This window comes from Tachypleus tridentatus, chromosome 10, assembly GCF_004210375.1.
Source record: "Tachypleus tridentatus isolate NWPU-2018 chromosome 10, ASM421037v1, whole genome shotgun sequence".
NCBI lineage: Eukaryota > Metazoa > Arthropoda > Merostomata > Xiphosura > Limulidae > Tachypleus > Tachypleus tridentatus.
In genome coordinates, this window is record NC_134834.1 from 38785296 (window position 1) to 38801238 (window position 15943).

Genomic DNA, 15943 nt, shown 5'->3' on the forward strand with positions numbered 1-15943 from the left:
GTGTAAGTACAAACTGTAGAAAAATTTCAAAATTAAATGTTTTATTTTTCTAAAACTACAAACTCTTAGGAAAGTTTTTGTCAAGTTTTAAACAATTTAATCCACTAGTTTTCTTTCTGGAATGAAATATGACACAAACAATGTGACATACTATGAATCATAGCATGCAGTTTCCAAAGTGATAAGGGGTTTAAAGCAACTATCCAATACGAAATCATGCAATAGGTGCATGAACCCAGCTAACTGTGCTTCTACCTTTTCAGAATCCATGGGATAGTCACTAGTACCAATGGTAGTCAATAATACAATAACTCACCACCATAACATGGGAAAGAGGAACAAATAATGGGACTGAAGCAGGAGGACATGAAACAGAAATATGACCAGAATCAGGTGAAGGATGCAAAAATCAAGATACCAAGGTAGAAATGGAGGAGTAGTGATGAGCAGCTTCCACTCACAACTCCAATTATTTAAGTAAATATTTCCAAAAATTGACCTACATAAAAAAAAGAAACCATTCGAAAATGTCATAGGTAGGCTATGGGCAGTCACGCATAAGTTAAAACAGTGTCCCTATCTAGGAGATCCCAACAACAGAAAAGCCATGGTTGTAAGGAAAGGGCCAAGGAAAATAAATGCACCAATGTGGGGAAAACAAGGTTACGAGTATCCCCTGCAGAAGATTAGTAGATTTAGCCTCTATGAAAAGGGAAGAAGAAAAAAAATACTACAGGAGTGTGGTTAAGGACAAATGGAAGCAGAAAAATTGGACATGGGAGAACCTCACATAAGTATCAAAGTCTGAACCCCAAATCTGAATCAATTACTTCAGCTGTTAGGAGTCCAAAAACAGAAAATCCATTTGATGATATGTTGAATCATATTGATCTTATGATCAAAGAGAACATAACTGAAGTTGGTCAGCAAGTACTCTGATATCTTAAGAGGAGGGGGGAACGAGGTATTCTGAGGAAGGTGCCAAATGTAGGAGAGAAGAAGAGAAGTCATATGAAACCAGAGATACAGCCAAACTGTAACACACTATATCTAGAAAGAGCAAAGGCAGCCTGGGAGCATCCACCAGAAAAACTTTGAACTGCACAGCATGGGAAGGAGGAGAAAAAAGCTTCTAAATCTTCATCATTCTGACCAGACTCCACAGTAAAGAAATGTCCTGTCTGGGTCTGGAGAAGCTATTAGCCTCATGATAGATTCAAGCTCTCTTCTGACTAACAATGAGATCTTCTTAGCCAAACGTGCAAAACCTAAAGCAGCCTGAAACAGAGCAGTTGTTATAGAAGTATGCACTACTTTGGTCATAGTGACTGGAATTTCTGAGTTCATATTCAACTGTAGGAGGCTTCCCAAATAGAAGAAATATATATACTTACCGTCTTTTGTTTGTTGAACTAATATTAAATTAATTGAAAATAACAAATTCATAATAAGAAGAAAAATTAAGTAATCAACACAAAAAAAGAACATAGACTGAAGAACTTTAACAACAACAAAAATCTGTAGACATCTGATCTCTACTATGCCAAATTAAGAAGTGAAGATTGGTTTATACAGTAAAGAGTAAGCCAGTTGGAACAAGAAGGTGTGTCATTCTCTCAGGTGAAGGGTTGCACACACTTATTTGCATGTTACAGAGCAGCTGAATTATGTTCAAATTGAGGGTGATAGTTTCAAGGATAGAAGCAATAACAAATATTGTGCCTACAAAAAGCAGCATTGAACAAAAAAAAAGTTATTATTTGAACAAATGTAAGATATCATATTGGAATCAAAAGACATAAATTTTCATTAGAACTGACCACTACAAGATCAATAATATGCATCTATTCTTTTTTTAGTACCAAAAAGAAATAATTTTGCATCCCCTGTGAACAACTGTACCATGTAGTCAGTAAAAATAAATTTCCTGATAAATGCTCTATGCATTTATTCACACCTCTTAGCAACACATGTTCTGCTAAGCAACATACTACAACAGAGTTTACTATTTAAAATTTTCTGAATAAAAAGGAAAATATAACACCGATTGTTTCCTTCTTTGTTTCAGGAGATTTGTTCAAAGATATATGCCCTAGTCCACAACACGCACACACTATTCTTAAATTACTCCTCCACCCCCAAATAAAAATACCATAGATAATTACATTATGAATAGACCAGTATAAAATTCAATTTCTTCATAATTTCATATTTTACCTGGATAAGCAAAATACCACATGCCTGTATATACTAATACATTACATTGGATGTATTTCATCAGTTAGTAGAACGAAGAACTATCAACACACTAAATAGTCCAAATCTGAAAATTCATATATATGAATGTTTTAGTGTAAATTGAAAATATTGTCAAACAAACTATACAACGTAACTGATCTCTAACAACCTTACAACCACATCAGTTTGTTTCCTACATTAAATAAATAAAATATTTTATCACGATGTCATAAAATTGCATATTTTCTTTTCTTTAGAACAAAATCATGTAATGTTATGACAATATACCTGTGTCCCCAGGAGCAGAAATTGATGGAAGAGCAATCTGTGCAGATGCAATAACATCATCTTCAGTAAGTCTGTCCCTATGGAAAAATTAACATATCAAAGAACAATAAAGAATGCTAACAATGATTTTTTTACATCCTATTATTTTTGGTTAAAAGTTTAGAACTGTCTGCTGAGGCCTTTTTCAGGTGGTAAGTAAACTTAAAATATTGTCCAACAAAAACAATACTAGATGCAAAAAACTGACATCCCATGAATGCCTTCAAATAAAGAACAATGGCACCCAGTAAACATTCTGAATTCATAAGCATTAGTTATTTTGTATTTTATGCAACTTTGTGTAAAAAGCTTAATATTATACATGAATGTTTTAATTAGTGGACACTGAATATTTGTAAAATTAAACTAATAAAGTGATCATACATGTTCAGTTATTTACAAAGAGAAATTTTTTTATTTAATTTAGTTTAATTTATTGAGGGGTTCAGAATGGCCCACCTTGTATGATGGATAAGGATGTTAAAAATCTGTCCTGATGAAGGCTTAAACTCAGTGCTGTTGACTCATACTAGTCTTATAAGATCTGCCAACTGAGTTACCAGGACTCAAGACCCAATCAAACAACATCTATCCTGACCAGTAAATTACCCACCACCCTCATTCAGCATTCTAAAACAGCTAATATACAGCATAACAACCATCAACAACTACACAGTCCGATTATATACATCAGCCTGGCTCCTATATACAAGCACATACACAGGTGGTTTATCATATACTAAATTTAAATGGCCATTGGAGGATGAGATGATTGCTGTGTGCCATTGGATTAAGATGTTAAAATGTCTGCTCTCAATAAGGCTTTAACACCAGAAAACTCAGCTCACACTAGTGTTCTAATACCTACATTTTACCAATTAAGCAACATGAACTTAAGTCTCAAAAAGATAATTCCCATACTAATTGTCACAAGATATTAAGAAAATATCAGCAGAGAATAATGTGTTTTGAAATTTGTGATAATTTCTGTTTAAAGCTAATTTAGACAGGTATAAAGATACAATTAATGCACATAAGTTGGTGCTTAAACCCTATGTAGAACGAAGTAAGATTCAGAGGACAATAAGTCTTGTTATTTTTTTAAACTAATTTTTTTTTTAATTTAGCACTTTAACTTATATAAAAACCTCCATTAAATAAATGGTGCTATTGGTAATATTTGACTAAATAAAATGGAAAAGATCTCTTAAGTAATTTAGGAACAACTTTCTAAGACTCAAAATAATTTGAATCCTAAAACATTATGTATATATACATATATGTGTGTTAACCAAGTCTAATATTCTGAAGGAATATTCTCTAATATAGAATTTTAATTCAAGTATTTGTTCTTTTGAGCTAGACATTACAAAAAAAAAACTCAAGTCAGTCTATAACTGAACAAAAAATTTATAGTTTTCTTTATTTAACTAAAATTAAAATGTTAAAACTTTACTTACCAATCTTTAATTACAAGCTTAATATTTTCACACATTGAGGGAAACTGAAACAACAAACAATTTGTTAAAACTGAATCAGGCAATGCTTATTCAAACACCAAGAAAAATAAAAATCAGAAGCACCACTAGTTATAATAATAATAATGATGCCAAAAATACCAGAAAGTGAATATTTTAACACAAATACCAATTAAAATACTCTTCTTTTCACAATCTGGAAGCTATGTTCTTGGCCACACCTTGTTTCTAACTAAAAAGAGACAGCTAGAAGAAATCTTAAGTGACTCTTCAGATAACTTCTAGATTTTATCTCTAACACACATTATGACTTGAAAATTACCATGGCTTGATGTACCAGAAGAAAATATAAATTTTGATTTTCTTGCTATCACTTGACTTAGTTTCTTTATGTACTCTAAAAACAAGATGACATAACTGTATATAACTATGCTTAATATGCATTTATATTTTACACTTCACAAGAATACAGTGCACAAACATAACAATACCTCATTTTTTACATTAAGCAATCTGTCAATGCATTCAGTATTTTACAAATGTAATAATTCCAGATCTTTCATTTTAATCACAAAAACATGCACAACATTTTAAACTGTGCTTTAAAAGATAAACACAATCTTTATGTTGTTATAACATCTTCCACTTTCATATACCATAAAAACAGTTTAAAATCTTAACATAACTTTTACAAACTGTAGAATATTATTACTATTCCTAAACATATTAACAAGAAAATTAAAATTCCTTGGCACTTATGTAATGTTTAACATTAAAAAGTTAATTTTTTTAGCAAAAAACAAATATTTTATACACAGTTCTAAAAATTAGACTGATTCTAGACTCAAAATCACAAAAAAATACAAATAACTTGCTGTACAGGATAATTTTAATTAAAAAAAACAATTAAACTGTAAAACAATATCATACACTATACATATTTTAACATATATTACTGCTTCATCTCAGGAACATACTATTTTGTGAAAAAATAACACTTACTTATATAGTTTATCAGATAACCAATTTACAAGAATTTCATGCCATCTCCTGACAACATTTTTGTTAGATCTATCATTCTTATTCAATAAATTAAATTTAAGTTTTTTTACATTTTATTATCTCAATAGATTCACATAAATTCATGCTAATTATATTTCCAAGTTGTGTTAAAATTACAGTTTTCTCATTTAATCATGTATTCAGTTTCATTTCACTACTATGTTCTATTACAGGTGAAATAGTAATAAAGAAAGTAAAATATAAGAATTCTGTCTTAGAAATAATGGATATTATTAACCTGGTAGAGGTATGTGTTAAAAACTCTTTTACCAAATTAACAGCAAAGTTTATTAACAGAACAAAGATTTAGTTATGGGTTCTCCTCTTATTTCCATTATTATTTTATTTATGGACAATTTTGAAAGTGAAACACTATAAAAAGTGAATACAAAACATGAAATATGGTTAAGGCATGTTGATGACACATTTTTTTATTTGGCAGCACAGTAAAGATGAATTAGCTAATTTTGCAAATTATCATAATAAGATTGGTAATTCTATAAGATTTAATTATGAAGTTGAGACAAATTGTTGTTCACCTTTTATGAAATTTTTAACAACCAAAAACAAGGATAAACTGGAAACTACCATTTATTGTAAACTTTTCTCTGTAATCATTCCCCCACACCAACAACCTTGTCACACTGAATCTCAAAAGCTAGTGTTTTTATCTCTTATGTGGATAGGATACTAAATTTATATTGTAAACAGGATGATATTAACAATGAGTTATTATAAATTAAGTACATAACAGTAGAAAAAGGTTTTAATCTTGATATTGTTGGCAGAGCTGTCAAAAACTAACAACAAGGAGACAAAAATATTAAGTTAAAACCATTTGCTGAAAAAAGTAAAAAAGAATGTTTGGTACTATTTTTTTACACCTGCCTTATCTTGTTAAATAATGAAACAATTTAAAAACAAATAAACATTTTTTCAATACACCAACTGATAAACACAGTTATCCAAATACTTAATACAGTTAATGATAAAATCGATGTAATGGGAAGAACGATATATAAGACAAACTAAAAGAAATTTAAAATTCAGAAGAAATAAACATAAAAGAAATGTTAAAGACAATAATATTACTATTTTCCCTTTAGGAGAACCAATTAATGAAACTAAATACACATTTCAATGGGAAAAACTGTTATTTTAGTACAACCTGTAAATTTGATTAGTATGAATTCATGTGAATCTATTTAGATAACTAAATTTTCAAAAGTAAATTTAAAATATTGAATAAGGATGAAGGACCTGATGGAAATGTTATCAGTAGATGGTAACTACATAAATAAATATTTCTTTGCAAAACAGTACACTCATGAGTTGATGCAGTTATATAAGTTGAAACATGTATAATGTACAAGATTGTTTTCCAGTCTAATTGGGATTTTTTACTAATTTTTATCCTGTACAGTAAGTTATACATATTTTACTGTAATTTTAAGACTGGAAATGGTCTCATTTCTATAATTGTGTATAATATTTTCGTTTGAAAAAACATTTGTGAGTTTTTAACAAGAAAATTGAAATAAACCATAAAAATATAAATGTTCTTAATGCAACAAAAATGGTTAGCTTGAGATTTTAATTTTAAATTCATTTTTTACAGATTCTTTAAATTTTCAGAGAAAAATAACTTTATTTTTAAATCTTATCAAATAGTTATGTACTTAGAAGAAAAAACAATTAAATTCAAAAAAAAAATTTGTGACCCTCCTAATTAAACACTGTAACATGGCATATCACTAGCCAGTTTATGTGGATTCTCATTCATAAGTTTGTGTATAGAACAATGCCTAACATGGGGTTTGTTCGAGCTTATACTTACTAATACAGTATTATATTCACAGAACTTATCCATTCAAAAAGTATTTACTAAAATCTTGCTAACTGTGCATGGTCTAACACCGAAATTTTTCACAGAGTAGCAAACTCATTGACATTTTCACATTTAATGTTCAAAAGGTATAGATAATTAAACTTTAGTACTCATTAAATGAAGTCCTGTACCAAGCAAGAAACAAACCATTTTTAACACTCACCTGAAATCCAAGCAACAACTTCTGATTCCAATGAGGGTTGTCATCACAGTACATTATTTTTGATTTAATCTAAAAAAAAATCATCATTGTACTATTTTGCACTATTTAAGGAAAATTCACAAGTTTCTTACAAAAATATTTTAATAAACTTTCACCTATTGTCTAGTCCAGTTTGTGGCCTGATAGGATCTTGTATTTGGAATACTTGATTCATAGTCTGCTGAATCAAATCTCATCACCAAACTTGCTCACCCTTTCAGCTGTAATTTCCAGTAAGATTAACACAAAAGTTGGCAATGGTTGGCATTTACTAGTTATCTCCCAATTAACTCTATCATTTCAAAATTAGGTACACTAACACAGCCCTGAATTAGCTTTTCAGAATTTTCAACAAAAAATAAGCAAAATCTAATCCAGTTCTTGAAATACTGTGTAATTTGCTGATGTTTTTCTAAATTTATAGAAAAAAATAAGTTTTTCTTAATTATGGGAAGTGCCTATTATTTTGTAATGCTTTAATTTCTATATGTAAATAATTTAAAGATTGTTTCACTTGAACTTAGGCTTTTCCTTCTAAGAAAATAATTTTTTAATCAAAATGGTTGCTAATGGATGAAATGATGTAAAAAATGCAGGATGAATGAAAATAAAACAATTAAATTGCCAACTAAAATGACATTATTGAAAAAGAAAAAAGGAAAACATGGAACAGGAGTGAAAAATGATGAAATATATCATAACTTAAAAAGTAAAACTTAGGTTAACAGAAAGAAAAAAACTATCATTATCATAGAGGTAGTATAAAGTGTTTGTTTACACAAGTTTATGATACACGTTTTAAGCATACTGAAACACACACACATTTCTGAGTTTTGCATCCACATGCACTTCCTTTTCTTTATTGAGGAATTTATGGGATACTTCCTAAAGCTATCATCACAAGACAAGTAGTATGATAAAATTAACATTATAAAAGTTTTCTATAAATTAGCACCTCTTGTATCTATTATAGAAATCGAATGTATGCTTTCAACATCTATTACCATGTACCTCTGTACAATTTCATGGTGGAACAATGTTTGTTATCTCTTGGAGTGGATCTATAAAATAGTATGCTTTAATTCTGTGCAATAACTTTTAAGAAGGATGATAAAAGGACATAAATAGCCACTTATAGAAACAGGTTCATTAAACTGTGTAACTCTCTGTCTTAATCAATAGACTACAGCTTTTTGAAGTTGTTGATAGGAGTCTTGTGTTTGTTTAAGAAATAATTTTTCTGTATCTCCACCAGTCAATACCAATTCATGTGATACTTTCATCTGCAAGACCAGCAAGCCAGTATGTTTGATTTTAGGTATCTAATAACTATTTTATTTCAATCATCCTTTAGTTTTACCTTAGTTCTTTTAATTTACTCTATTTTGTTTTGCATGTGTTTTATACGTGTATAAGTTAATACCATATTATTCAATATGATTAAAAAACTTGTATATATATCTTACAAATCTGGTTCTATTTCTTCAATTTCTTAACATGTTATATACTTTTTCAATCCCATCTAGATAATGAATAGTACTGAAAAGAGAGGTGATTCATGAAGCAGGGCAATACTGATGTTGGAACAGAATGAATACCAACTCCTAGCTTAATGATGCATTTTATGGTAGTGAATTTTGCAACAACTCATCAAACAGATGTTCCACAGATGCCTATTATGAGCATGTTGTCAGCAAGATGGGTAGCTGAACTCTGTTTGAGACATCTTCAAGATCTAAAAATACTGCTAAGGTGTCCTGACAACTTACTACTGAACTCATAATAACTAAATGGAGTTAAAAACTAAGCACTATATGTATAACACATAGTAACACTGTACATATGCCTGTAACTAAATACATGTTAACACTGTATTTAACATAATAAATCAAACTAAGTCTATCCTTCAAATTGAAGCACAATGTACTAAATTTACATATCTGATAACTCTGCAAAAGTCCCTAAACTAAGTACATGGCACATAAACTTAACTCCCTAACAGTTAACAGTGTAATTAAATCTATATCAATGCACACACACACACACACATATACATTTCATAAATAAAGTATCCCAATAATTCACAATCTTAATTTAGTCTATCCTAAAACAGGCATAAGCCTAGACAAATTTAAAGTATTCCTAATGAACAATAAGGTACTCTGGCTATTGTAAACAAATTACAATTTAAAATCTTTCATAATGGCTTGAAAAATGTTACCACCACATTCCAGTTATTTTTCTTTCTTCCTTTTTACAATTAAAGTTGAGAAAATTATACTTTCATACATTCAGGTAGAAAGTAAAAAAAGAAGATAAGAGATTAATGACCACCTGTAAGTCAATTTCTCAAAAACGAGCAGTACCAAACAAAATCTTAAGTTGATAAGAACACGCAGACCATATTTAAAGTCCTGCATCTGTATAAGAATAAAATTATACATGAAATTTGTATAGCACAGATCTTTTGTTGCATTGGTAACATGATACACATCAGAGCCTAAATACAAATATCATATTTGATGCACAAATCATGAAATTTAAATGTTGGCCTGAAATACCACTGTATAAGAGACAGAGCTCAACAGCTCAAGCCTAGTTTGCAAATTAAGTTCACAAACTATTTCATGGGTAAAAAGGAATACTTTTTTAAAAGTAAAACCTGGGTAAAACAGAACTCCTCAAATAGCATGTTAAATGACAATAAAATGTGTATTTATTTACAAATTTCTGTAATCTTAAGCTTTTCATTTGTTTTTTCATTATTTTTAAAAATATTAATTAAATAATTAATGTATAATTGCAGATTTAGATTACTAAAAATCCTCAGTTGTTCCAGCTTTTCACCTGATGTCCAGCAAAATTGATTACTAGATAAGGATCTAGCAGTTCTTTCTTCCCATCTCCAGTACCAATGATCTTTCTTGCTGACTCCATTATGCCCATATCCACTAGTAAAAGAAATAACATAATAAAACATTGATCAGTTAAATAATTAAAAGTTCTACAAATGGGTATTTTATATATATATAGACACACACACACACAATCTTATAAACCACAATAACCTGTAAATTTAAATAATTTCATTGAGAACTTAGTAGGAAGTCCAACTTTTGCAACTTAAATACCCAATACAAAATTAGCTCCTGGTGAAATTCTAATTTCCTGATAGTATGAAAGTACACTGGACAAGTAGTCCTAATACTATGTAGGGAAAATAAGTGCACTTACTTCTAGGTAAGTCTTCACCCTGGTATATGTCAAAAATGAAAGCTGCTGGCCGCAGCTGTACTCCAGCTGGCAGTAGCAAGTTGCTGTAGAAAATATAAATATATACATTTTTAGCAAACCATAAACTTCAAACCATGTAATTTCAAATCCAGTAAAAAGCAATTCTGTAAAGAAATGTTTTATAAGCGTGGCAACATTAGGAATTTATTACCTCTCAACATCTTCCTCTTCACTTCTAGCTGGTGTTTTCAAGTTCTAGAGGTAACAAAACATTTATCAAATGTTTTTATAATTTTATATCTATTAAAACTCCAACATTGATAGATACACCTAGAATCTGAATTTATTTAATTTTTATATTACTGAAAATTATATAGGGTTATCATACCACTTATTACAATTTTTCCTCCATTAAAATGTAAATTGTGGAAATTCAAATACTTGTGGTTACACAATCTTTTTAGCTTTTATAAACATTGATTTTTTTTAAACAGCAAGGAGATTTTTTACTGAGAAATAAAGTTAAATATGTGATCACGAATTATTTCATTTTTATGTTTATGTTCTACCTTATAAACATTACACTATAATTAAAATACAGCTTTCTATAAGATACATGTATAATCTTAATATTCTGAAAAGCTTTTGTTTAATATATATGTGAAACTAGTGTAATTATTAATTTCATAACTAATTATTTCTATCATATATAAACTAAACATACAACTTATTACACCTACAGGGCATTCATCACCTGGCCCAAGTACCACAATAGATGCTTTCAAATAGCCCATTGCACCTGCCATAGCATCATCAGGATTGCCTAGTAACAGCCACTTATTCAGAAAAGCATGCTGTGGTTGTTCATAAATGATTCCAAGATCAAGCTGTAAAACAATTTGCTGATGAAATTCAGCTTTAGTGATATGATTCACATTAAAGGAACTTTTGTCATTTTCAAAAAAAAAACTATATATAACAATATGCCAGAACTAAACTTTGCCATTCAACTCATTTTATTTTATTCTATCTACTCTTAACATATAAATTTTCCAAATTACAGAACCTATATAGAAAGGTTAATCTGATATCAATCTGTTATCCCAGAAGGATATATTACAAATGTTTGATTAAAATTAAAGTTCTAAAGCTGTTATACTGTACATTCTGTTATATACTTACCTTATTATTTAACAATATCAATATATGTTCATAACTCTACAGTGTCTATGTTTTGTGTTATTTATTACTTTGAAAATTAACACTATGTGAATAAAACCTTAAATATTATGTTGTTACCAGACAGAATGTAGCATTCTTTCACATGCTGTCTTAAAATTGTGTAACCCAAATTACAAATGTAAAAACTTAGTATTAATTATGTAGCATAATACTTTCCCAATTTTATATACAACCTTGATAAAAAAAATATTTCAGGGTAAGTCCTATAAAACTTCAATAATATCCATTTTTAAAAACCTTTAACAAGTTGAGTAGAAAGGATAATTAAAGCATATAAAAAATCTTCTTCAACTAAAATTAAAACAATGGCATAAAAGTTAATATTTTCTTACTTTGAAAAATCCAATAAGGAGGTTTGATCTCAAAGCCCTAGCATTATTCACCTATTTATAAAACAAAAAAGGGATAAAAATTAGATAAAATTTTGGATATGACCCTATAAATTTTACATTTTTAGAATTCAAATGAGTTTCAAACATGTAATTATCTCCAAAATGGTTTAACCTTTTGTTGTTGAATCCTTATTACAATTTCAATGAACATGCAACTTTTGATCAGAAGCATTGCTGGTAACCAGCAGACAGGATCCATGCTCTGGATGTATCTTACAGTACCCTGAATCTATTTTGAATGCTATATAAACTATAATATTATAGTGTAATTATGTTTTAATTGGTTTAAATAGTAATTGCCTCTTAACACTCAAGCTCAGGATATTTTTGGTAGCTAGTCACATCTCTTATCTTGGTTGTGAATGTCTTTACTTAAGTGCATTACAAGCATCACCAAAGTTTTTCAGTTTTGCACCTTCCTTGTGACTTATTGTGCAAACACCTGGCAAACTACATAATCTGTGCTTTCTGCAACAGACCTCATTCCATTGCCAAAATCATGATATTGTGATATATCAAGATGAAATTCAATTAACTTTCAAATTATATCAAATATATCCACTTGATAGCAAAAGATTTCATCAAGATATTAATTGCAGATGAAGTAACATTAAAAGCCCTAATCTGGTAACTAGATGGCTGATAACGTAGCCATGAGATTTCCCTGCAAACTAGAATAATATGTGAATAAGCCTTCTAAAGATATTTGAATGAGTTGTATAATCTTTTACAGAAAATTAAAAACCATTTAATGATAGGGCTAGCTAACACTGACTTTAGAATTCCAAGCATAACAAACAAAAGCACAAAGTTTACAGAAAACTGTCGACAACAAAGATCTAGCTTGGAGCAACTAGTAAAGTAGAATAAGTTTAGTTTTCCTGAAACTGGCACAATAAGTCACATGTAAGACACTTAAGTGGAGAAGCATGGGTAAGCAGAACTGTAAGGCAACACCTGTAATGCATTACACTGAGAACATTCAGAAGCAAAAGTGACATGGTTTTTGACAGAGGAAATATGACTCAACAATAAAAGACTTACAGTATTTCACAAGTAAATCTACTTGATTTGCATAACTGTTTAATGAAATAATATGAAATTTAATATAAATATAGGGTAAGTAGAACAGAATTCAAAGCTTTAAAACTTTCACAGTTATTTTGTCTCCTTTTCCCAGCTATAAATGTCAAAAAAATATTCTGATAAAAGGGGTCAGGAGGTCTTATTTTTCAATACCAAATAACAACTGATCATATACCACAATGAGGTATCATTGAAATTAAGCAAAAGCATCTTTTATGCCCACAAATATGGATACCGTATATCTGATGCAAACTGTAAGGTACGCTTAACCATTTGAAAATTAATAATAAGATGAACATTTCTATATTTAGCATTAGCCAAATGTATGCTTTTTTGTTTTTTTTATAAACTTTATCAGCCTGAAAATACAATTACTAGTTGTGAATATTTAGAAGAAATGTTAAAAAAATTCAAGTACTAAGTGAAACTAATTTGGTCTTTGACCCCTTCAACACCATAACATAGTATTCTATGTCATTAATAAAATGCACTTCGAAAAATTAACTAACATAGTATAATTTCACTATTTTTATTATGAAACTTTTGGATAGTATTAATTTCCCCAATAGTGAAAAATTAGGTACACAGAATAACAGGATATTCATCAAGATATTTAGTGTAAAATAATTCTGTATTCTATAATTAACTGAGCTTGTGAAAAATAAAGACTGAATACAAGTTTTTGTTACATAGCAATAAATAAAACTAACACAGATTAATTCCCTGAATATATTATTTTCAAGTAGTAGTACTCTTTAACACAGGTAATATAATGTCTCTCATTTAAAGAATGCTAACTGTAATGCAAGATAATAATACATTTTATTACAATAAAAAATACAAAAAACCCTTTAACAATCACATCACATATATAGAAAATAATTCAATGAAAATCAAGACAAAATCACAAAAAACTATCATAAATACAATACAAAATTCACATTATAAAAGTACTCTTTAACAACAATGATAGTTAAGTCTAAAATACAAAAATGTTCCTTATTAAGATCTAAACCAACTCCTCTTTAATAGTGAAACAATATATAATGATTGTTATTATACCTATTAACAGAGAAATATTATTTTCCTATACTGAAAATATATTTCCAATAGGTAGTTACCTCCCTTCAAATGTATAATTATTGTCTTTCACTGTTGCCATCTATATGCAAAAATATTTCACATGCCACAAGACCAGGAATGGCCAGGTGGTTAAGGCACTTGACTCATAATCCGAGGGTTGCAGGTTTGAATCCCTGTCGCACCAAACATGCTCGCCCTCCCAGCCGTGAGGGCATTATAATGTGATGGTCAATTCCACTATTCGTTGTTAAAAGAGTAAGCCAAGAGTTGGCAGTGAGTGGTTATGACTAGTTGCATCCCTCTATTCTTACACTGCTAAATTAGGGGCAGCTAGGGAAGACAGCCCTCATACAGCTGTGTGCAAAATTCAAACAAACAAACAAATATGTCACAAGACTTGAGATCCCATATACCTACAATTAATGTGGTTTACTGCATTTCACATGTAATACATTATGCAACAACCCTTCACCAACTGGAGTGTGACACACCTTCCCAATATGTGACTCCTTTTATTTGCTTCTACTGAACTAGCACTTAAAGATCAGGCAGAAAGAAAGCACCAGTTTTAATTGGGAAGAAAGAGTGGGAAGTGTGAGTGGAAGTAAAGTACTATTTGTAAATATATTTTCAGCATAAGAATACAATAACTTAATACCATACCTTACCTCCTCTCAAATGTATAGCTAGAATTTCACAATGAATAGGTGGAGAGACTGGTGCAAAGGATGTAAAGAGGTATCTCTTAAAAGCATCCAACAAACACCCATGAAGTGTGATCCCAATTGAAAAATGAACACATGTGGGAGACCCAACCATTTCTGTAACAGGTTTACTTAGTGCCCAGTATAAAAATATAAAGTGGAAGGAGCACAACTAAAAAGGAAATGAAAAACCAGGTGGGTGTGAATTCAAACTACAATATATCTGAATCTGAACCCCAGCATTATAACCATCCACAGACAAGAATGTGGGGAGGAGTGAAAAATGGATGTAGCCCAAGGTGTAGAGTGGTTAGGGTGCATCTGACCATACTTGGCTGATCAACTCCAGTCCAAAATCAGTGGCAATGAGAATAACATTTCTAATCCATGGTAGAATGAGGTTCCACACTATCCTCACCTAAAGTTGAGTAGAACAAAAGTATATACTTTTCAAACTGAACTACAAAATGGGCTAAACATGTGTAAATCCAAACCATACATCTCAGAACACAACATACAAATTATGGCAAGAAGAGAGGCTCACACTGAACCAAATCCAATCTGACTGGAACTCCAAAGTAGAACAACAGCCACAGGTAGGGAAACCTGATAGAGTTTTAGAAAAAGAACCTTTGGCCTCAGACAACATCTTCTGGTTGGACTGCACAGAAGTTGGAGCACATGTGTGTGTGCAGCATCAACCTCGAGAACTCAGCATACAGATATGGAGAATATAATACAAACTGTGAAAATTGAGTTCTGTGAGGATTTATGTTGACTGGTCCAGCTATAATCCAAAACCACTCACTGGGAACTGACATCGAGATGATGGTAGAATGAGAGATCCTAATTGGAGAAGTGAACTGATGGATCTACTCCAAAGTAATATCATTCTCCAAATAGGACTACATTAAAGCTGGAATACAACATCAACTTCTTGGGTTACACCACATGAAAGTGGATTGCTTCTAAACAACATACACAACCACATCCTCTGGATAAAGCTA

The 15943-nt window shown here is 30.3% G+C and overlaps 1 protein-coding gene across 1 annotated transcript in view; it reads right to left on the bottom strand.

Moving 5' to 3' along the window:
- LOC143228340 (myoferlin-like) overlaps positions 1–15943 on the bottom strand; it is a 134729-nt gene that overhangs the window by 75746 nt on the left and 43040 nt on the right. The window contains 8 exon segments of the mRNA XM_076459609.1: positions 2527–2603; positions 4026–4069; positions 7157–7225; positions 10043–10146; positions 10430–10512; positions 10641–10684; positions 11170–11316; positions 12004–12054. Coding sequence (XP_076315724.1) covers positions 2527–2603; positions 4026–4069; positions 7157–7225; positions 10043–10146; positions 10430–10512; positions 10641–10684; positions 11170–11316; positions 12004–12054 — 619 coding nt within the window.